This window comes from Scyliorhinus torazame, chromosome 10, assembly GCF_047496885.1.
Source record: "Scyliorhinus torazame isolate Kashiwa2021f chromosome 10, sScyTor2.1, whole genome shotgun sequence".
NCBI classification, from domain to species: domain Eukaryota; kingdom Metazoa; phylum Chordata; class Chondrichthyes; order Carcharhiniformes; family Scyliorhinidae; genus Scyliorhinus; species Scyliorhinus torazame.
In genome coordinates, this window is record NC_092716.1 from 149,158,881 (window position 1) to 149,184,401 (window position 25,521).

At 44.1% G+C, this 25,521-nt stretch overlaps 1 protein-coding gene across 1 annotated transcript in view; it reads left to right on the forward strand.

The window, feature by feature from the left end:
- Positions 1-25,521, forward strand: part of pdhx (pyruvate dehydrogenase complex component X) — a 494,696-nt gene that overhangs the window by 77,884 nt on the left and 391,291 nt on the right. The window contains exon 3 of the mRNA XM_072518815.1: positions 17,934-18,034. Coding sequence (XP_072374916.1) covers positions 17,934-18,034 — 101 coding nt within the window. The remainder of the gene's footprint in view (positions 1-17,933; positions 18,035-25,521) is intronic.

The window sequence follows — 25,521 nt, forward strand, 5'->3', positions numbered from 1 at the left end:
CGTTCATCGTATGTTAGGCCTACCATTCCTGGGATCATCCGTGTGAATCTCCGCTGGACCCGCTCCAGTGCCAGTATGTCCTACCTGAGATGTGGGGCCCAAAATTGCTCACAGTATTCTAAATGGGGCCTAACTAGTTGCTTTATAAAGCTTCAGAAGTACATCCCTGCTTTTATATTCCAAGCCTCTTGAGATAAATGACGACATTGCATTTGCTTTCTTAATTACAGACTCAACCTGCAAGTTTACCTTTAGAGAATCCTGGACTAGGACTCCCAAGTCCCTTTGCACTTCAGCATTATGAATTTTGTCACCGTTTAGAAAATAGTCCACGCCTCTATTCTTTTTTTCCAAAGTGCAAGACCTCGCACTTGCCCACGTTAAATTTCATCAGCCATTTCTTGGACCACTCTCCTAAACTGTCTCAATCTTTCTGCAGCCTCCCCACCTCCTCAATACTACCTGCCCCTCCACCTATCTTTGTATCATCGGCAAACTTAGCCAGAATGCCCTCAGTCCCGTCATCTAGATCGTTAATATATAAAGAGAACAGCTGTGGCCCCAACACTGAACCCTGCGGGACACCACTCGTCACCGGTTGCCATTCCGAAAAAAAAACTTTTATCCCAACTCTCTGCCTTCTGCCTGACAGCCAATCGTCAATCCATGTTAGTACCTTGCCTCGAATACCATCGGCCCTTATTTTACTCAGCAGTCTCCCGTGAGGCACCTTATCAAAGGCCTTTTGAAAGTCAAGATAGATAACATCCATTGGCTCTCCTTGGTCTAACCTATTTGTTATCTCTTCAAAGAACTCTAACGGGTTTGTCAGGCACGACCTCCCCTTACTAAATCCATGCTGACTTGTCCTAATCCGACCCTGCACTTCCAAGAATTTAGAAATCTCATCCTTAACAATGGATTCTGGAATCTTGCCAACAACCGAGGTTAGGCTAATTGGCCTCTAATTTTCCATCTTTTTTCTTGTTCCCTTTTTTAAAAAACATTTTTTTATTCTCCTCCCCCCCCCCCCCCCCCCCACCGCAGGTCTCCAGCTCCTCCCGTCCACTGCCTCTTGTAAAACTCCTCCCAACCTCGGTTCCTTCCCCCCCCCCCCAACTTTCCTCCCTGGCTAGACCACTCGGACCCTGTTCTGCCAGGCTCCGATGGCCGCAGCCCCTCCCCCCACCTCACTCCCGTTCACTGGCCGGCTTAAACCGGCCAGCGTGGAGGCCCCCGCCCAGGTCCCTTTCCCACTTGCCCGGCCCTAGGAAAGCCCAAAGATCCCCTTTTAGCACACAAACCCCGCATATCCACCTACACCCCAAAGAACTCTCATTTCGAGTGAAAGTCCCGTCCCTTCCCTTGTCCAAATATATACCACATTGGCTTCTTTAATCTCTACACCCGCGCGCAGTGATACAAAAAAGAAGAAAATACAATCATGAGGTTACATCGGCACATGGTCATTCCCCAATTTGTCAGTTCTGCCACAGTCCTTCTGCTTTCGCAAACTCCTCCGCTGCTTCCGCCGTTCCAAAATAAAAGTCCCTGAGCTTGTAAGTCACCCTCAGCTTCGCTGGATATACAATGCCGCACCGCACCTTGCTAATGTACAGTGCCCTCTTCACCCAGTTGAAGGCAGCCCGCCTCCTTGCCAGCTCCACCGTAAAGTCCTGGTATACACGTATACCAGCTCCAGCCCACTGCACCACCCGCTTCTGCTTGGCCCAGCTCAGGACCTTCTCCTTCACCCTGTCCCTATGGATGCACAGAGTCACTGCCCTTGGCGGCTCACTCGCCTTTGGTACAGGCCTCCACGACCGATGAGCCCGATCCAGTTCATATCGGGAGGGATCCTCCCCCTCCCCCAATAGTTTTGCCAGCATCACGGCAAAATACTCAGTCGGCTTTGGTCCTTCAACTCCTTCGGGCAGCCCCACAATCCTCAAATTCTGTCGCCTGGATCTGTTTTCCAGGTCTTCCATTTTTCCTCACAGATCCTTGTTAGTATCCATCACCTTCCGCATCACTTTCCCCATCGAGGCAAGTTGATCGTCGTGCTGCAATAACGTCTCCTCCACTTCCTTCAGCGCCTCCCCTTGCTCTCGCACCTCCGAAACTGCGCTCGCCACCTCCGTCCTCACCGGGGAAACCGCCTCCTCCACCAGCACACTCAAAACCTCCCTCATCTCCTTCCTCACCGTCTCCATGCATTTCGCAATCTGCGCCAACTGCTTTTCAAATTCCGCAGCCATCACCTTAGTTATTTCTTCAGCCGTAAGCAGTGCGGCCTTCCCTGGTGCTCCAGCCTCCATTTTCCCTGGTGACCCCGCGGTGACCTTTCCACTCCCCGACGGACCTTCAGCTGTTTTTTTTTCGGCTGTTTTCTTGCTCACCCTCGACATTTTTCTTCTTTTTTTCCTTCTGTCTTCACTGTGCCTCCTCCGTGCCTTCTCCCTGCTTCTGCCGCCTCCGCGGACCCTGGGACCGGGCTTAAAGCCCCGAAAATGCCGTTGCCGAACGGGAGCCCTCCATTGTGCGGCCGCCTCCCACCCGCCGTCACCGGAAGTCCCCTTTCTTGTTCCCTTCTTGAACAGGGGGTTACAACAGCGATTTTCCAATCCTCTGGGACTTTCCCTGACTCCAGTGACTTTTGAAAGATCATAACTAACGCCTCCACTATTTCTTCAGCTATCTCCTTTAGAACTCTAGGATGTAGCCCATCTGGGCCCGGAGATTTATACATTTTTAGACCTCTTAGTTTCTCTAGCACTTTCTCCTTTGTGATGGCTACCATATTCAACTCTGCCTCCTGACTCTCCCGAATTGTTGGGATATTACTCATGTCTTCTACTGTGAAGACTGACGCAAAGTACTTAGTTAGTTCCTCAGCTACTTCCTTGTCTCCCATCACTATATTACCAGCGTCTTTTTGGAGCGGCCCAATGTCTACTTTTGCCTCCCGTTTGTTTAATGTATTTAAAGAAACTTTTACTATCATTCCTAATGTTACTGGCTAGCCTATCTTCATATTTGATCCTCTCTTTCCTCATTTCTCCCTTTGTTATCCTCTGTTTGTTTTTGTAGCCTTCCCAATCTTCTGACTTCCCACTACTCTTTGCCACATTATAGGCTTTCTCTTTTGCTTTGATGCGTTCCCTGACTTCCTTTGTCAGCCATGGCTGCCTAATCCCCCCTCTGATAACCTTTCTTTTCTTTGGGATGAACCTCTGTACTGTGTCCTCAATTACTCCCAGAAACTCCTGCCATTGCTGTTCTATTGTCTTTCCCATTAGGCTCTGCTCCCAGTCGATTTTCGTCAGTTCCTCCCTCATGTTACCTTTATTTAACTGTAACACCTTTACATTTGATTCTACCTTCTTTCTTTCAAATTGCAGACTGAATTCTACCATATTATGATCACTGCCTCCTAAGTGTTCCCTTACTTTAAGATCTTTTATCAAGTCTGGCTCATTACATAACACTAAGTCCAGAATGACCTGTTCCCTCATGGGCTCCATCACAAGCTGTTCCAAAATGCCCTCCTGTAAACATTCAATGAATTCCCTTTCTTTGAGTCCACTGGCAACATTATTTACCCAGTCCACCTGCATATTGAAGTCCCCCATGATCACTGTGACCTTGCCTTTCTGACATGCCCTTTCTATTTCGTGGTGCATTTTGTGCCCCTGGTCCTGACCACTGTTAGGAGACCTGTACATAACTCCCATTATGGTTTTTTTGCCTTTGTGGTTCCTCAACTCTACCCACACAGACTCCACATCATCTGACCCTATGTCGTTTAGTGCTATTGATTTAATTTCATTCCTAATTAACAAGGCAACCCCACCCCCTCTGCCCACCTCTGTTTTTTCGATAGATTGTGAATCCCTGGATGTTTAAATGCCAGTCCTGAACGCCCTGCAACCACGTCTCTGTGATGCATACCTGCCAGTCACAATCTGGGCCACAGGCTCATCCAACTTGTTCTGTACACTGCGCTTATTTAAATATAGCACCTTTAATTTTCATTGACCGTCCATTTTTGTTTTCTTAGTGTGGTGGACCTTGATTTACTGAGCCTTTCCATACACTGTCATATTTTGTGAGATGGGGACTATTGTAACCTCTCCTGAGTTCTGTCTTTTTGTGCTTTTTTGTATTCCTAAGCAGCTACGCTTCCCACTGATTACTTCACCTCTTGGTTCCCTAACTCCCCCCCCCCCCCCCCCCCCCAATCTCTAGTTTAATGTCCTATTGACCACCCTATTTACTCTTTTCGCCAGAACACTGGTCCCAGCTCGGTTCGTGTGGAGACCATCCCAACGGGATAGGACCCCCTGTTCCAAAACTGATGCCGGTGTCCCATGAAAACTTCAGAGAGTCGTGAACACCGCCCAGTCCATCACACGAACCTGCCTCCCATCCATTGACTCCATCTACACCGCCCGCTGCCTGGGGAAAGCGAGCAGCATAATCAAAGATCCCTCCCACCCGGCTTACTCATTCTTCCAACTTCTTCCATCGGGCAAGAGATACAGAAGTCTGAGAACACGCACGAACAGACTCAAAAACAGCTTCTTCCCTACTGTCACCAGACTCTTAAATGACCCTCTTCTGGACTGACCTCATTAACACTCCACTCTGTGTGCTTCATCCGATGCCAGTGCTTATGTAGTTACATTGTATATGTTGTGTTGTCCTATTATGTATTTTCTTTCATTCGCTTTTCTTCTCATGTACTTAATGATCTGTTGAGCTGCTCGCAGAAAAATACTTTTCACTGTACCTCGGCACACATGACAATAAACAAATCCAATCCAAAAGGAGCCCCTCTTTCCCACACCACTCTTTCAGCCACGTGTTAACTTCCCTTATTCTTGCCTCCCTATGCCAATTTGCACGTGGCGCGGGCAGTAATCCGGAGATTATGATTCTTGAGGACCTGTTTTTTAATTTGAATCCTAGCTCTTTATAATCTCTAAACAGGTCCTCTTTCCTAGACTTGCCTATGTTGTTGGTACCGACATGCAACTGGATCCTCCCCCGCCCTCTCCAGTATCCTTTCAAGCCGGTCAGAGATGTCCCGCACCCTGGCACCGGGCAGGCAACATACCATGTGGGACTCTTTATCCTGCTCACAAAGGATACTATCTATTCCCCTGATAATAGAATCCCCTACAACTACAACTTGCCTATTTACTCCCTCCCCTTGAATGGCCTGCTGAACTATGGTGCCTTCGTCAGCTGACTCATCCTTCCTGCAGCCCTGTTCGTCATCCACACAGGGAGCAAGTGCCTCGTACCTGTTGGAAAGGGTCAAGGCTGAGGCTCCTGAGTTCCTGACTGCTGGTTCCCTTTACCTGCCTGACTTGCAGTCACACCCTGCTGTCCCTGGCCACTGGCAGGATTTAAACTACTTACTCTGACAGGTGTGACAACCTCCTGAAATACAGTGCCCAGGTAAGTCTCCCCCTCCCGGATGTGCCTCAGTGTTTAAAGCTCAGACTCCATGTTGAAGAATGTACTGTGCTGATGACCATACAGATCAGGGAATATTGAAGAATGTACAGTTCTGATGACCATACAGATCAGGAATATTGAAGAATGTACAGCGCTGATGACCATACAGATCAGGGAATATTGAAGAATGTACAGTGCTGATGACCATACAGATCAGGAATATTGAAGAATTTACAGTGCTGATGACCATACAGATCAGGAATATTGAAGAATGTACAGTGCTGATGACCATACAGATCAGGAATATTGAAGAATGTATAGTGCTGATCATGACAAATATAAATTTCTTTACCCGTCAGTCTGGCCTCAATAAAAGTCGAGATGGATTTGCAGGTACAGCATTAGTTATTTTATTTGACTTGCAAGTCTGATTCATTTCACAGAGGCACATGACACAGAACTAGTCTCCGAGACCCTTGGAACACGAATGAAGGAGACAAAGGGATTTCTGCAAATACATTCAAATGGCATCAGGTTTCACATACACGATTCCCATAGGTCATCCTATACCCCTCCTGACCTGGCCATACATCCTAATTGGCTCACTTCCAATCCCTTCCTCTGGCCCCCTATGACCCAGCATCCTTTTCTCCTCCTTTGCTGGCACTCCTCCCCCTTGCTTTGCCATGCGTTCTGAAATCCTTCATCTGTGAACTCACCAGAATGAGACTGGCCTACTTCTACATTACAGTAACTAATATCTCTAAAACAGTTATTTTATATCACTTTGTCAATCATACAGATCAGGGAATATTGATGAATGTACAGTGCTGATGATGATACAGATCAGGGAATATTGAAGAATGTACAGTGCTGATGACCATACAGATCAGGAAGATTGAAGAATGAACAGTGCTGATGACCACACAGATCAGGGAATATTGAAGAATGTACAGTGCTGATGATACAGATCCAGAATATTGAAGAATGTGCAATGCTGATGATGATACAGATCCAGAATATTGAAGAATGTACAGTGCTGATGATCATACAGATGGGGGAATATTGAAGAATGTACAGTGCTGATGACCACACAGATCAGGAATATTGAAGAATGTACAGTTCTGATGATGATACAGATCAAGAATATTGAAGAATGTACAGTGCTGATGATCATACAGATCAGGGAATATTGATGAATGTACAGTGCTGATGACCATACAGATCAGGAATATTGAAGAATGTACAGCGTTGATGACTATACAGATCAGGGAATATTGAAGAATGTACAGTGCTGATGACTATGCAGATCAGGAATATTGAAGAATGTACGTGTTGATGACCATACAGATCATGGAATATTGAAGAATGTACAGTGCTGATGACCGTACAGATCAGGGAATATTGAAGTATGTACAGTGCTGATGATCATACAGATCAGGGAATATTGAAGAATGTACAGTGCTGATCATACAGATCAGGGAATATTGAAGAATGTACAGTGCTGATGATCATACAGATCAGGGACTATTGAAGAATGTACAGTGCTGATGATCATACAGATCAGGGAATATTGAAGAATGTACAGTGCTGATGACCATACAGATCAGGAATATTGAAGAATATACCGTGCTGATGACCATACAGATCAGGAATATTGAAGAATATACCGTGCTGATGATCATACAGATCAGGGAATATTGAAGAATGTACAGTGCTGATCATGCAGATCAGGAATATTGAAGAATGTACAGTGCTGATGACCATACAGATCAGGAATATTGAAGAATATACCGTGCTGATGACCATACAGATCAGGAATATTGATGAATGTACAGTGATGATCATACAGATCAGGGAATATTGAAGAATGTACAGTGCTGATGACCATACAGATCAGGAATATTGAAGAATGTACAGTGTTGATGACCATACAGGTCAGGGAATATTGAAGAATGTACAGTGTTGACCATACAGATCAGGAATATTGAAGAATGTACAGTGCTGATCATACAGGTCAGGGAATATTGAAGAATGTACAGTGCTGATGATCATACAGATCAGGGACTATTGAAGAATGTACAGTGCTGATCATACAGATCAGGAAAATTGATGAATGTACAGTGCTGTTGACCGTACAGGTCAGGGAATATTGAAGAATGTACAGTGCTGATGATCATACAGATCAGGAAATATTGAAGAATGTACAGTGCTGATCATACAGATCAGGGAATATTGAGGAATGTACAGTGCTGATGATCATACAGATCAGGGAATATTGAAGAATGTACAGTGCTGATGATCATACAGATCAGGGAATATTGAAGAATGTACAGTGCTGATGACCATACAGATCAGGAATATTGAAGAATGTACAGTGCTGATGATCATACAGATCAGGAATATTGAAGAATGTACAGTGCTGATGACCATACAGATCAGGAATATTGAAGAATGTACAGTGCTGATGATCATACAGATCAGGAATATTGAAGAATGTACAGTGCTGATGACCATACAGATCAGGAATATTGAAGAATGTACAGTGCTGATGATGATACAGATCAAGAATATTGAAGAATGTACAGTGCTGATGTTCTTATAGATCAGGGAATATTGAAGAATGTACAGTGCTGATGAACATACAGATCAGGGAATATTGAAGAATGTACAATGCTGATGATGATACAGATCCAGAATATTGAAGAATGTACAGTGCTGATGATCATACAGATCAAGGAATATTGAAGAATGTGCAGTGCTGATGACCACACAGATCAGGAATATTGAAGAATGTACAGTGATGACCATACTGATCAGGAATATTGAAGAATGTACAGTGTTGATGACCATGCAGATCAGGGAATATTGATGAATGTACAGTGCTGATGACCATACAGATCAGGAATATTGAAGAATGTACAGCGTTGATGACCATACAGATCAGGGAATATTGAAGAATGTACAGTGCTGATGACTATACAGATCATAGAATATTGAAGAATGTACAGTGCTGATGATCATACAGGTCAGGGAATATTGAAGAATGTACAGTGTTGACCATACAGATCAGGAATATTGAAGAATGTACAGTGCTGATCATACAGATCAGGAATATTGATGAATGGACAGTGCTGATGACCGTACAGATCAGGGAATATTGAAGTATGTACAGTGCTGATGATCATACAGATCAGGGAATATTGAAGAATGTACAGTGCTGATCATACAGATCAGGGAATATTGAAGAATGTACAGTGTTGATGATCATACAGATCAGGGAATATTGAAGAATGTACAGTGCTGATGATCATACAGATCAGGGAATATTGAAGAATGTACAGTGCTGATGACCATACAGATCAGGAATATTGAAGAATATACCGTGCTGATGACCATACAGATCAGGAATATTGAAGAATATACCGTGCTGATGACCATACAGATCAGGAATATTGATGAATGTACAGTGCTGATCATACAGATCAGGGAATATTGATGAATGTACAGTGCTGATGATCATACAGATCAGGGAATATTGAAGAATGTACAGTGTTGATGACCATACAGATCAGGGATTATTGAAGAATGTACAGTGCTGATGACCATACAGATCAGGGAATATTGAAGAATGTACAGTGTTGATGACCATACAGATCAGGAATATTGAAGAATGTACGTGTTGATGACCATACAGGTCAGGGAATATTGAAGAATGTACAGTGTTGACCATACAGATCAGGAATATTGAAGAATGTACGTTGCTGATCATACAGGTCAGGGAATATTGAAGAATGTACAGTGCTGATCATACAGATCAGGGAATATTGAAGAATGTACAGTGCTGATCATACAGATCAGGAATATTGATGAATGTACAGTGCTGATGACCGTACAGATCAGGGAATATTGAAGAATGTACAGTGCTGATGATCATACAGATCAGGGAATATTGAAGAATGTACAGTGCTGATGATCATACAGATCAGGGAATATTGAAGAATGTACAGTGCTGATCATACAGATCAGGGAATATTGAAGAATGTACATTGCTGATGATCATACAGATCAGGGAATATTGAAGAATGTACAGTGCTGATGATCATACAGATCAGGAATATTGAAGAATATACAGTGCTGATGACCATACAGATGAGCAATATTGAAGAATGTACCGTGCTGATCATACAGATCATGAATATTGATGAATGTACAGTGCTGATCATACAGATCAGGGAATATTGAAGAATGTACAGTGCTGATCATACAGATCAGGGAATATTGATGAATGTACAGTGCTGATGACCATACAGATCAGGAATATTGAAGCATGTACAGTGCTGATCATACAGATCAGGGAATATTGAAGAATGTACAGTGCTGATCATACAGATCAGGAATATTGATGAATGTACAGTGCTGATGACCGTACAGATCAGGGAATATTGAAGAATGTACAGTGCTGATGATCATACAGATCAGGGAATATTGAAGAATGTACAGTGCTGATGATCATACAGATCAGGGAATATTGAAGAATGTACAGTGCTGATCATACAGATCAGGGAATATTGAAGAATGTACAGTGCTGATGATCATACAGATCAGGGAATATTGAAGAATGTACAGTGCTGATGATCATACAGATCAGGAATATTGAAGAATATACAGTGCTGATGACCATACAGATCAGCAATATTGAAGAATGTACCGTGCTGATCATACAGATCAGGAATATTGATGAATGTACAGTGCTGATCATACAGATCAGGGAATATTGATGAATGTACAGTGCTGATGATCATACAGATCAGGGAATATTGAAGAATGTACAGTGCTGATCATACAGATCAGGGAATATTGATGAATGTACAGTGCTGATGACCATACAGATCAGGAATATTGAAGCATGTACAGTGCTGATCATACAGATCAGGGAATATTGAAGAATGTACAGTGCTGATGATCCTACAGATCAGGAATATTGAAGAATGTACAGTGCTGATGATCATACAGATCAGGGAATATTGAACAATGTACAGTGCTGATCATACAGATCAGGAATATTGAAGAATGTACAGTGCTGATGATCATGCATGATGGAGATGCCAGCGTTGGCCTGGGGTGCGCACAGTAAGATGTTTTACAATACCAGTTTAAAGTCCAACAGGTTTGCTTTGTATCACCAGCTTTTTGACGCAGCTCCTTCATCAGGTGAACGATGATCATACAGATCAGGGATTATTGAACAATGTACAATGCTGATCGTGCATTTGAGGGAATATTGAATGTATAGTATATGATGGTTAACATAAGAATTAGGGGCAGGAGTAGGCCATCTGGCCCTTCGAGCCAGCTCCACCATTCAGTGAGATCATGACTGACCTTTTGTGGACTCAGCTACACTTTCCGGCCCGAACACCATAATCCTTTATTCTTCAAAAAATTAACTATCTTTATCTTGAAAACATTTAATGAAGGAGCCTCAACTGCTTCACTGGGCAGGAAATTCCATCGATTCACAACCGGTTGGGTGAAGACCACAACCCTTTGGGTTACGTGGATCAGGGAGCATTTTAGCATGGACAGTGCTGATTGTAATACTGATGTTTCTGATATGGATTTGTGAAAAAAGGTTGAATCCTTATTTATTTGTGGAGGGTCTGAAAGGCATTTATTTCCCTAGCTAGATTGGGGCTTCCTCGCAAATTGAAAAACTGTATTTAAATGAGCTAGTTCGCAACGAGAACTAATCTCCAATACAATCTTGTGTTGCCTAGCACTGCACAGAAATAAAGGGCTCCACAGCAGGGTCAGTGTTTCTCATGTCAATGCAGGGTGAGAAATAGGAAGATTTCCATGATCTCATGCTTTGTGGTATTCATTGAGAATTGTGTTTCTGTTTCTCTCTTATCTCTGGCCAAGTACATTTGAAGAACCAGAGATTATGTTGGCTGAACAGGCCAATTGGGACTTCAACAATGCTAGAGGTATGAGTTGTACTTTAATGTGGCATGCTCTAGGCATTTAGCCATGAGAGCAAAATTATTGTTTTGATGTCAAATGGGGATGAAGTAAACTAATTGGTGCCCCTTGAATGGCCCGATATCCAGTTTAACACCACTCAGCTAATGGTGATCTTTATTATGGGACATACCAGATCACGTCACTGAATTTGATGATTTATCACTTAATCTTGACAGCTTCCAAATCCAAGCCTGAATGTAAAGTGTGCATTGATTTTCATCAGTTTCTAATTCTTCATTGGCTTTTATCTTGGGTTTTGGGACACACGCAGAGACACAGACATACACAGAGACACAGACATACACAGAGACACAGACATACACAGAGACACAGACATACACAGAGACACAGACATACACAGAGACACAGACATGCACACAGAGACACAGACTTGCACATCGAGACACAGACTTGCACATCGAGACACAGCAATGCACACAGAGACACAGACTTGCACACAGAGACACAGACTTGCACACAGAGACACAGACTTGCACACAGAGACACAGACTTGCACACAGAGACACAGACTTGCACAGAGACACAGACGTGCACAGAGAGACACAGACATACACACAGAGACACAGACATACGCACAGAGACACAGACATACGCACAGACACTAGACATATACACACAGACGCAGACATAGAGACACAAGACATACACACAGAGGCACAAGACATACACACAGAGGCACAAGACATACACACAGAGGCACAAGACATACACACAGAGGCACAAGACATACACACAGAGGCACAAGACATACACACAGGCACAAGACATACACACAGGCACAAGACATACACACAGGCACAAGACATACACACAGAGGCACAAGACATACACACGGAGAAAGATTTGTGCGCGCAGGCATGCACATGCAGACAGACGTGCACACAGACAGACAACAGGCGCACATGCAGTCAGATGCGCACGCGCATATGCAGACAGACACGTACACATGCAGACAGATGCGCACACATGCAGACAGATGCACACGCACACAGATGCAGACACGCACGCACACAGATGCAGACACACGCAGACAGACACATGCACTCAGATGCAGACAGATTACACACGCAGTCAGACACACATGCACTCAGATGCAGACAGATTACACATGCAGACACACACACATGCACTCAGATGCAGACAGACTGCACACGCAGATGGACACAAATGCAGATGGACACTGGTGCATACGCCGACATGCATGCTTACGTCGATCAGCATGGGCATACACGTACACACTGAGACGCAGGCTCACGGACGGCTGCTGGCACACACACACAGACAGACACACACGGAAACACACGTAGAGGTATGCAAATACGCAGAGACGCACACACAGGTGAGGTGAGAGTGACTGCCCTTGACATCGAGGCAGCATTTGACCAGGTATGGCATCAAGGAGCTCGATCAAAACGGGAGTCGGTGGGAAACAGGAAGATTGTTGTGGTTATTGGATGTTAATCATCTCGGCTCCAGGACTAATTGCAGATGTTTCTCAAGGTAGTGTTCTAGGCCCAACTATCTTCATCAATGACCGTCCTTCCATCATAAGGTCAGAAGTGGGGATATTCGCTGATGACTGCACAATGTACACCCTTCATGATTCCTCAGACACTTGAGGCATTCCATATCCAAATGCAGCAAGACCGGAACAATATCCAGGCTTGGGCCGACAAGTGGCAACTAACATTCGCACCACACAAGTGCCAGGCAGTGACCATCTCCAACAAGAGAGGATTCAACCATTGCCCCTTGACATTCAGTGTTATTACCATCGCTGAATCCACCACTATCAACTTTCAAGGGATTACCATTGACCAAAATACTGTAAAAATGAGTGGTTTAATGTTTGCTTGGCAGTCTTCTTGCCCTTACTACTCAGCATTGCCATGATGTATCACCTGTTCTATATCATGTATCCCTTTTTCCCGTCCTTCTCCCATCTCGTATACCTCTCCACTTTGTTCTATGCTCAGTGAGGGCCAGAGACACAGAACACCAGAGACTGAAGAGAGAGAGCAGACCTGGTGAAGAAACAGCTGATTAGATTGTGGGAAACATTTTCAGAAGTGGCTCAGTGTATTCTCACTGAATCCAGAGACACGCTGTTGAGGTGACGTTAAGATTCAAAAAATGACTCTGGACAAAGGAAAGCAGCGGATTGGTCTGATCAAAGGAGTGGCAGCGAGGCGAGAGGAGCAGCGAAACAGGGGCGAGGAGAGCAGCGCAAATAGGGGTGAGGGGAGCAGCGCAAATAGGGGCAAGAGGAGCAACGCAAACAGGGGCGAGGGGAACAGCGCAAACGGGCGAGGAGCAGCGCAAATGGGGGCGAGAGGAGCAGCGCCAAAGGGCGAGAGGAGCAGCGCAAACAGGAGCGATGGGAGCAGCACAAACGGGCGAGAGGAGCACCAGTGGGGCGAGAGTAACAGTGCAAGCAGGGGCGAGTCTGCAAGGCACAAGGAGGAGGGAAATTGAAAACGACGTCACCCTTTAAAAGTGACGTCACTGACAGACGGGCAGATGATCGGAGGGTGATGAATGTTGTTAGTCCCCGTCCTGCAGCAAAGCCCGGTCTCCAGTCCTCTTGGACTTCCCCGCCACTGGGCCAAGACCTCGCTCCACTGGTCCATGTGGTGGTTGGTGTTCTAATGACCATCAGGTTAAAAGAATCCATGCACAAGCATCTTCCACCTGAACCGATCTGGGACCAGTGATCTAGCGGAAAGGATAAATAGGGTGGTCACAAGGACTTTAAACTAGCAAATGGGTGGAATGGAAGGGTGAAACTACAAGAAATACAGTGGTTAATAGGAACCAGAGCAGCAGTTCAGCATGTAAGAAGAAGGTAGAGGTTAACAGAATGAACAGGCAGGGTCAGCCTAGCGACTATGGAGGGGTAATAAAATGTAAAAACGTTAATGTTAGGTGACTGAAGGAGTGAAAGTTGGGGATTAGGCTGAGTGTTATCAGAGATTAATGAAGGAAGTCCGAATGTGTGAAAAGCGTAGTGCACAAGAAAATCCTGCAAGGAAAGGACAAATCAGTTGGACATATTTTAAAATCTTGTACCTAAATGCACGCGGTATTCGGAAAAGGGCCAAGAGCTGACGGCACCAATAGAGACCAATGGGTATGATTTGGGGGATCATTGAAACATGATTGTAGGAGCACCGGGACTGGGAGTAAAATGTCCAAGGGTACTCCGTATTCTGAAAGGATAGGCAGGAGGTGGAATTGCTTTTAGTTAAAGATGACATCAATGGGGGCACGGCGGTGCAGTGGTTAGCACTGCTACCTCACGGTGCCGAGGTCCCAGGTTCAATCCCGGCTCTGGGTCACTGTCCGTATGGAGTTTGCACATTCTCCCGTGTTTGCATGGGTCTGATCCCCACAACCCAAAGATGTGCAGGGTAGGTGGATTGGTCACGCTAAATTGCTCCTTAATTGGGAAAAGAAGAATTGGGTACTCTTAATTTATTTTAAAAAATGACCGATTCTGTATAAAGAAATTATATTCGCACTAAGGGCCAAGATATTGAATCGATATGGGCGGAAATAAAGAACAAAGGAAAAAACGCCTTGGTAGGAGTAGTTTACAAGCCCCTGAGCAATACTTCCAAGGTGGGGCATAGTATAAAGCCAAGAAATAATAAGGGCCTGTGAGAAAGGAATCACCTGGGTGATTTTAACATGCATATTGACTGGATTAATCAAATTGCCAAGGGTAACCTCGGGGGAGATTTCATAGAGTACATGAAGGATTGTTCCTTAGAGCAATATGTTATGGAGCCAGCCGGGGAGCATTATGTAATGAAGAAGGGTTGATAAATAGTCTTGTCATTGAGGATCCTCTTGGAAGGAGTGATCACAGAATGCAAAATTTCAAATTCAGATAAGTGAGAGAGGACAGAGTGCCATACTAGAGTTTGGGCATAACAGGCCTGAGGAAAGAGTTGGCCCAAGTAGACTGGACACAAATCATAGATTTTACAGTGGAGAAGGAGGCCATTTGGCCCATCGAGTCTGCACCGGCCCTTGGAAAGAGCACCCTGCCAGTAACCCACCCAACCTTTTTCGACACGAAGGGCAATTTATCATGGCCAATCCACCTAACGTGTACATCTTTGGATTGTGGGAGGAAACCAGAGCACCCGGAGGAAACCCACATAAACACGAGGAGAACGTGCAGACTCCACACAGACAGTGAACCAGGCTGGGAATTGAACTTGGGATCCTGGAGCTGTGAAGCAACTGTGCTAACCACTGTGTTACCGTGCTGCTCTAATTGAGGGTAGGACAATTGAGCAACAATGGCGGATGTTCAGGGATGTTCAGTGAGATACTAAACACCTCAATTAAAGTATATTCCTGAGAGGAACATAAAATGGCGGAGGCATTGAATCAATATTTTGCCTCTGTCTTCAGGAGGATAATAAAAGTTTTCCAAGAACTGCAGTTAATGCAGAGGAACTTTGTGCAATAATAATAATCTTTATTATTGTCACTAGCAGGCTTACATTAACACTGAAATTAAATTACTGTGAAAAGCCCCTGTTTGCCATATTTCGACGCCTGTTCGGGTACACTGAGGGAGAATTCAGAATGTCCAAATCATCGAACAGCACGTCTTTTTTTTGTAACTTGATTGTCCGTTACTGACTTTATTAACAGCGCTGCAATAATACAGACAGAATATAGTTACCCATCCAGAAACCAGGGAGAATTCAGTGGATTCAGAGCTCTCTTCTCCCCAGGGCTGATTGAACAAGCTGTGGATATACTGGCAATATTTATATTTAACTTGTTCACTATATTGGTGATCTGAACTTGTGCAAACCAGAACCACAAAGATATCTGTACATTGTTCAGAGTGTGGGCACAATGCTGTTTCACTATCTCACACTCGCATACCATTTCCTTGTTTTTATTCTTCCACATCTCCCCTCAAAGACCACGGGTGGGATTCTCTGCCCCACCAGACCTGTTTTCCGCCGGTAGCGGGATCCTCCGTCCAGGCAGCTAGCCAATGTGGTTTTCCATTGTGGCTACCCCCATCCGTCGTGAAATCTGCTCCAGCTCTTTACACCCCCCTATTTGTACACAATTACAGCAGTCACAAGCAAGGATGTGAGGATCATTCACCTATATCCACATTTCACCACAGCAAAGGTTCCACGGAGACAAAGGTTCAGACATCTTCCATTATAGACAAAATACAGAGGAAAGAGTTCCACCTTGATGTGCTTTAAGACTTCCAGCTCCTCCTCTGTAATATGTGCACTCCTCAAGACATCATTATTTATTTCCCCAAGTTCCCTAATATCCATGCCATTCTCAACAGTAAATACTAATGAGAAATATTCATTTAGGATCTCCCCCATCTCTTATAATAATCTTTATTGTCACAAGTAGGTTTACATTAACACTGCAATGAAGTTACTGTGAAAAGCCCCTAGTCGCCACATTCCGGCACCTGTTCGTGTACACTGAGGGAGAATTCAGAATGTCCAAATTACCTAACAGCACGTCTTTCGGGATTTGTGGGAGCAAACCGGAGCACCCGGAGGAAACCCACGCAGACACAGGGAGAACAGCAGATTCCACACAAACAGTGAACCAAGCCAGGAATCAAACCCGGGACCCTGGTGCTGTGAAGCAACAGTGATAAACACTGTGCTACCGTGCCGCCCATAATGAATTGCAGAGCACGTCGAAGGGCCTCCTCCTGCTACTATTTTCTGTGTATGTTTACTACTTGTGATGTATGCTGATTAAACAAGCACCCTCATCAGAGGATCATGGAATCAAGCCCCATTACAGGATTTGATCACGTAATTTAGGGCTTCGCGTCAGTACTGAGGCATGCTGCATTGTCAGAGGTTGAGTACTGGGGGAGTATTACACTGTCAGATGGTGAGGACACAGGGAGTGCCGCACAGTCAGGAGGTCAGTACTGAGGAAGTGCTGCACTGTCAGAGGGTGAGTACTGAGGGAGTGCTGCACTATTGGGTCAGTACTGAGGGAGTGCTGCACAATTAGGGGGTAGTACTGAGGAAGAGCTGCACTGCCATAGCGTGAGTACTGAGGGAGTGCTGCACTATCAGAGATTCCATAGTGAGGAAGTGCTGCACTGTCAGAGAGTCAGTACTGAGGGAGTACTACACTGTTGGAGAGTCGATTCTGAGTTGATCTCTCCAGTGTCCTGACCAACACTTTTCCCTTAACTAGCATTTTCAAAACAGATCATCTGGAGATTTATTTCATTTCTGTTTGTGGGCCTGTCATGTTTGCTGACATAACAGTGACCACAGTTCACAAAAGTAGCCCCTTTTCTGTAAAACACTATGGAGAGTGCCAAAGATGTGAAAGGCGCTATATTAATGGAGCTTCTTTCTGATATCTTTTCTTCCTTTCCCTAGGTGAAATTATTAATGTTGGCGATGCACTGTGTGAAATTGAAACGGACAAAGCTGTGGTTACCTTGGACTGCAGTGATGATGGTGTGCTCGCAAAAATCATGGTAAGAACATTATTTGGGTCAAGAGAGTCATTCATCATCCATCCTCGTGAAGAATGGTGAATAGATAAGTTTCATTCAATGTTGTGCAGCAGAATCAAGAACGAGGAAAGGAGGATGTGAAAATTGAGGAACAAAATTACATCTCTCAGCAGCTGCTAGTCGAATAGAATTTCCAAAGGAAATCCCTACAGTGCAAAAGGAGGCCATTCGGCCTATCGAGTCTGCACCGACCCCTGAAAGAGCAATCTACCTAGGCCCATTCCCCACCCTATCCCGTAACCCTGCCTAACCACATCTTTTGGACACTTGGGGTCAATTTTTGCCCGGCCTATCCACCTCACCTGCACATCATTGGACAGATGTTTACCGATGTGGAGATCAGTCGTATGTTAAATTGTGAGGAACTGATGAAGGAAAGTGTGTTGAAGAGGTAACCCTGCCAATTCTGATATTGCCATTGTTTTTTGGTTCTGTCTTTATATGCAACTCCTCTCAACAAGATTTGTATTCCGGTTGCAGGGTTGATGCCGAAACTGGACTAGGAAAGGGAAAATAACTGGGATGGTTTATGAAATGAGCAGCTGCCTTCGTGAACTTTAGAAGATTGATGGTTTTCCTGTAGGTTACCAGAAAAAGTCTGGTAGGAGAAAAGTCCCATCATCAATCAGGATTGTGTAGACAAAGGCATGCTCTACAGTATACCTTGCTGCTGATTTGTATTTTTTCAGGGCTTTGCAGTACATGGTCACTACTCTGGTTTATTTCTCATTGATATTTCTGTCCACTCTCATTATTCTGCACTTTAATTAAAAGGAGTTACCAATAGTTTTTAATGACATCTGTAGACCTTGGTAATATTCACAAGACTAACAGTAATGTTCAACACCCTCAAATTTTACACCCATGAATTATCATACTGACTTTATTTTACTTGGCATTTCGTTGACAATTGGGGGAAAATTACTATTTCAGCATATCCTCTCTAAAGGAGAGACTGATTGAATGTATTCCTGTTCTGAAATCTCCTGACTTCTCATGCCTCAAAGTAGAAGTCAGCAACGCGTACTACAAAAACAAAGCTTTATTGGTATTATAGGTTGGTCTATAATCCTCAGTCATTAATTAAATGCGTAAGGAGCCTCCGTATATCACGTGGAAAGCTAATTCTTAAAATGAGAAAAATCAATATAAAATCTGTCTAAAATAATGGCATAATTGGTCTGAGAATTTATTAGAAATATCTGGCAGGATTGTGAATAGCTTCTCCAGTCCTCCTGCTTGTGGCAGGATCTATTAATATAAAGAATGAATTGACTGTACTGTACATGTCAACAGTTCAATGAGGAACTCCACTTTATAATAATGTGATAAAGGTCAGGAGGTTCCTGAGTTAACTTTCTACCATCATTCTTCTATTACTCTGCGTCTTTGAATCATGGATCTTGCCCCCAGGTTTCTCCTTGCAAAAAAAGTGAATTTGCTGATCTATGGATGTACTTCAGAACATCGAATAACTGTAATGGCGATATATCTGAATCTAATATATTGACAATCTTCCGCATTCTTTTCCTGTGTTCAAATCCTTATTTCCTTTTGTCACACTTTTATACCACTGTTTTCGAATTTTAATTTCTGCCTTCTATTTATAATGAAAATAAATTCTTTAATTTAACCTTCTCACTGACGGTGCCACTGCAGTACCTCAATTTAAGCAGGTCTCAGTTCCTCATCCCTTACTATAGAAACAGTATGAATTTAAGATGGAAGCTAAACTAAATCCACTTATCTTGGACCAAAAGGCAACCCTGAAGATGACACTTGGTGTCGGCTGCTTGTGTAGAAGGCCACAGGAAATCAGCTGGCATGTCAGAATTTAGGGATCAGGGCTTTTCATTGCTGTCTTCCAGGTTATATTTAGTACAAGAGTTAAGACTAGTATAATGGAGTTTGATACATAAAATACTTGGCACTCATGAACTTTTAACCCTTTGTATAAATTCCAAAGAATTAAGAGTTGTTGATGTTGTTTGGTTTTGGTTTCTTAGCTTTTCAAGGTTGTATTTTGAGCCACTTCCTCCAACTTAAAGAAGTGTATTCTTTGTGGATAGAGTAATAAATGTAAGAGGTTCTTTAACTCGAAAATGCTGGAAATACAGTGGGTCTAGTCGTTTCTTGGGGAAAGAGAAGCAGCGTCTGTAGTAGATCAGACTTTTACTGAGACAAATAAAAGGTATGTCCAGATAATGTGTGAATGACAGAATCAAGAATAGCTGCAGTCGAAAAGCAAAGAAAAGGGGTGGGGGGAAGAGAAAAAAAACAAACCAGAAAAAAAGTAAATTTAATGGTGTTGGAGGTTATGATCTAAAATTATTGAATTCATTGAGTCCAAAAAGCTACATTGTGCCAAGTTGAAAGATGAGATGTTCCTTGAGCTTGTGTTGAATTTCATTGAGATACTGTGCAGGAGAGGACAGAAACGTTCAGAGTGGGAGCAAGGTGGAGGATTAAAAGGACAGTTGGTTGGAACCTCAGGGTCTTACTTGCAAATTGAATGGAGATGTTCTGCAAAGTGGTCTCGCAGTCGGTGTTTGATCTCCGCAGTTTAAAGGAGACCACATTTTATACAGTGAATACATTAATACAAAATTGAAAGCAGCACAAATAAATCACTGGAATAATGTTTCAGGCCTTGGACACTGAAGGGTGAGGAGGTAAAAGGGCATCTCCTGCACTGTGGAGTGGAAGGAGGGGGGTTGTTTGGAGTAATTGAGGAGTGGGCCAAGATCATGCAGAGAGAACAGTAACTCCAGTTTCATTCATTTTTTAAAAATATATATTTTTAATTCTCCTTTTTCACATTTTCTCCCAAATTTACACCCACCGACAATAAACAATAATCAGTAACAAATATGTCAATCCCCATATCAATAACAACAATCCCATCCTCCCACCAAACCCTAAACATTAGCCCGCATGTTCACACAAACAAATGACAAAAAGAAATTGGGGATCACCCATAGTCGCCATTAACACACACAGCCCCCCTCTCCCCCCCCCCCCCCCCCAACCCTCACACCCACATGCCCCAACTAATGTTCGATGTTATCCAGTTCTTGAAAGTGCATAATGAATAATGCCCATGAATTGTAGAACCCCTCCATCCTTCCCCTCAGTTCAAATTTAACCTTCTCAAGAGTCAAGAATTCCAACAGGTCCCCCCGCCACGCCAGGGCACAGGGTGGAGAGGTTGCTCGCCAACCTATCAGGATCCGCCTTCGGGTGATCAACGAGGCGAAGGCTACACATCTGCCTCTGCACCCGTTTCCAATCCTGGCTGGTCCGACACCCCGAATATGGTCTCCCGGAGGCCCGGGTCCAGTTTCACGTGCACCACTTTAGAAATTACCCTAAAAACCTCCTTCCAGTGATCCTCTAGCTTTGGACAGGACCAAAACATATGAACGTGATTAGCGGGGGCCCGCCCGCAATGTTTACACACATTTTCTACTCCTTCAAAGAATCGGCTCATCCTCGCCCTCGTGAGGTGTGCTCTGTATACCACCTTCAGCTGTATCAGCCCCAACCTTGCGCACGAGGTGGAACTCCAGCTTCAATCATGATTGAGTAATCGTGATTGTGAGAACTGCATAAAATGTGATTGGCTGTGTTGATGATCAGGAGCACCGCCTTGCTTCCATCTTCCGAAATAAAAAGTACCATGCTCTTTTGTGTCATGAATGAGGTAATGGTTATGAAATCAGGCCTAGCCCAGAAGGTCAGTTTAAGTTAGATCCGATTTCTTCCATCTCCAGGTGGTGTGGCCTGGGTTGGCTACGAGGTTTCTACAGATTTGCCACTCTGAAATGATTGACTCATCATATCACAGTGACCTGAATTAGATGGGAATGGTTTTGTGGCAGCAAGATCTGCTCTGATATGGATAGCACAGCCTGATGCTCTGAAGAGAGTAGGCAACTGGCAGAAAGGAAGTCAACTTGTGACTTCTGATGCCAGGTTGCATCCATGTTGTTTTTCTAGTTCAGGGTCTGGAGAGAGATTATGTAGCAGCTGAGACCTTCAGAGTTCAGCTAAAGGAGTGTCAGGGCTGGGCCAATATCCAAGCTTTCTTGAGCATGTTTCCGGTTGCTAAAATCATGCTTCCCAGTACTCAAAAGTGCTTTATTTGCCAGTTGCAGCTTTGGGTTTTCTCCGTTGAAGCAGGTTATTCCTATTCCTATTCCATTGAGATAGGAATGCAACTGCTTGGCAGTGGGGTGATTGGAGGCTTCAAAGAGATGGGGCAAGGGTGGTGTCGGGGGGGGGGGGGGGGGGATGCAAGGTGAATTTTGAGTGTTTTGTAAGCAAGAAAATAGAATAATAGAATGGTTACACCTTAGAGAGAGGCCATTTGGCCCGCCATGTCTGTGGTGGCTAACTCTAAGAGCCACTTCGCTGGTTCCACCCCATTGTCTTTTCTCCATACACCTGCAAATGCATTTTCTCTTTCGGAACTCATACACGTTTGAGAGCATTGCCTGTGCGAATGAAAGCTCTGCTACCATTCTTGGCGCGTGTGAAAAAGAGGAACTTGCCGTCTGAGAAGATTATGATCAATGTGATGGAGAGTCTGGGATGCAAAAGCGGGAGTGCTGAGGTGGTGAGTGCCTAGGATCGCAGGAAGGGAGACAGATGTTGGGAACAAATGAAAGGAGGGATTGAGGGAAGTGTAGTGCTTGGGGAAAGGGACTAGAAAGGGGCAAAATTGAATATCTGGATGGGAAGTAGAGGAGAATTGAATATAATGACCAGAAAGAAAGGCTGAAAGTTGGAGAACTTTTGTATGCAGTGGCAGCCAGAGAGTGTATGCCGTAACCCAGCCAAGGAACTTAAATTGCATGGGCCAGTGGGAGAGATGCAGGTGTGATGGTGACGGTAAGATTGAAGCTGATCGGCGAGGAGATGATGAGGGAGAAAGAAGTTTCTGAGCAGGGATATACGATAGAATGAATTCAGCACTGCATAGAGGAACTGAAGGTAACACTTGGAACTGGAGATGACATTCAGCGTACCAGTAGGAGCAGGAGGAGGCCACTCTGAACCTCTGCTCTGCCATTCAGTAAGATCCTGGCTGATCTGGTTGTATTCTCAACTCCATATTTCCACCTAACGCTGATGACATTTCACCCCCTGGCTTATCAAGAATCTATCCACCTCTGGCTTAAAAATATTCAAACATTCCACTTCCATTGCCTTTTGAAGAAGAGAATACCAGAGACTCACCACATAGAGTAGTTTTGCAGCCAAATGAGGAATGGAGATTAAACCTGGAACCACAGAAGGAGTAGGGATGTAGAAAAGACGGTTATCTCAGAAACAAGTGGTGGAATGGCGAACAGTCCAATAATGGAGGAACAGCATGGCATCCATGGAAAGCTGGAGCAAAGGAAGCTCTTTGTCCAAGAACAGAGAAGTGGAATCCAAATAAAGGAGTTAGTGGCAGAAGTGTAGGTCAGTCCAAGGGCATCGCCACAAGGAGGAGCCGGTCCAGGAGTCAGGGAATGGTAAGATCCAGCCCAGGAGACCAGCGGGCAGTGAATAAAGAAACCAATGTAGTTTAGGCTGGGAAACAGGAGAATGGTTTCGAAACAAACACAGTCATCAAGCTCATAATGCTTCGACCAAATAACCTACAGTACAACAATTAGCAAATCCATAGTATTTCAGTCAGCAAATCCATAATCCAAAAATCAATAAATTTATGGTGCAAAGTCAGAAAATCTATAGTATATCAACTTTTAATACACCATTCAGTGAACTCGTGATACCCATTGTCCATCAGTATGAGAGGATTTTTGTTCAGATCTGAGTTAATCTCAATATATCATGGTAGAGAGGCTCAGGTGGACGGGGTAAGAGCTCACAGTAACTGGAGATTCTTTGCTGTACTCAACATTCAGTGTAAATCACATCAGAATGGGCTTGAAATGTATGCAGTAAATTTACACAAGTATTTCCCTGGGCATACTAGTTGAGGCATTTTGAAAGGTTGGCTTCAATGCATTGTTTGTTGAAGTACTTCTGATAACCAATGATTACCAGTGCTTTTCAGTCTGCTGCTTGTGTCTAATGACCTCGGCACATGATCTTTGCAACCTGTGAACCTCTTAAATGTCTAGAATGCCTATATTATCTTAACAGCGGTGCATATTGAACCACCGCGCAACATGTGAAAGCAATGGCCTCAACTGTATTACCCTCGCTATGATAATTGTGACACACACTGTGAATGGATTAGGATCAGAACTAAACCCTGGAGCAAAATGGTAGAGTACCAAGACGTTGGTTAATGGTGTGGGGCACCATACTGATAACACTATCATGGGGAGAGGGCTGAATGGATGTGAAGTGGTAGGTGGGGATGGGAAATGATGATCAGCATCTCTATGCAGGTCTGGGCAGCAGAGCTATGCGACAGTCCAGACCTGGACAGCAATGGTCTTGAGAAATTGGGGCCTATGGGCTGATGTGTGACCAGATTGTAGTGGCACTAATTAGTTGGCTTTAAGATCATTTATTTTTGCTCAGAGGAACTTATCATTATGAAAATTTGATTATATGTCTGGAGTAGTATTAATGGGAAATGATAAACTGATGGTAGATGTGATTCGTATGTAAAACACTCTGTTAATTGTCAATTTACAACAGAATTGTTCTGAAAGCTGTGGCAGCGATTCACTGTGAGAACCAACCTGTGGGGTTCACTTGATCTAGAAATAGTTCTGCTACGTATTCTTGTTGAAAGCATTCTCATATGCAGCATAATTATAAAGATGTATAGACGTAACCTGTTGCGCGGCAATTCCCCATTAAACTAGGTGTATTCTTGTGTTTCTGGATGTTTAAACCAGCAGTGAAAGCCTTTGATGAGAATTGAGTTTCTTGGGGGAAAATGAGGGAAGCCAGTTACACTTTGTGTAATGTGGATCTGACTTTGACAAATGCTGATCAATCAGAAATGTCAGGGTTTCATACTTTATAAGCATGCTGTTATTTAGACAAACCAGCTGGTTATATGTTCGAGGTGGGATTGCAAAACTTTAAAAACATATCCATGGAGCTTGTTGACTACATGAAAAGGTAAAAGATTAGAGTTTACTGATGAGCAACCTATTTTTTATTTACTCCCATGGGATGTAGGAATCGTTGGGAAGACTTGCTATTGTTGCCCATCCCTAATTGCCATTGGACTGAGTGGATTTTTAGACCAGTCATTTTCAACTCAGGGTCGCGACCCATGTACGGGTGTTGGGAGGGTCGTGGAACGATCCGTCCGGCATTCCTATCGCGGGAAGAAGTGCCCAATGGCCATGACCGGCTTTTAAAAATGCTGGCATGACTGGCTTTCAGAATGCCGGCTGTCCTGCGTATGCGTGTCCCCTCAACAGTGCGCAGGCCCGGAGCCCTACGGGGCAGACAGTCTCCTCCGG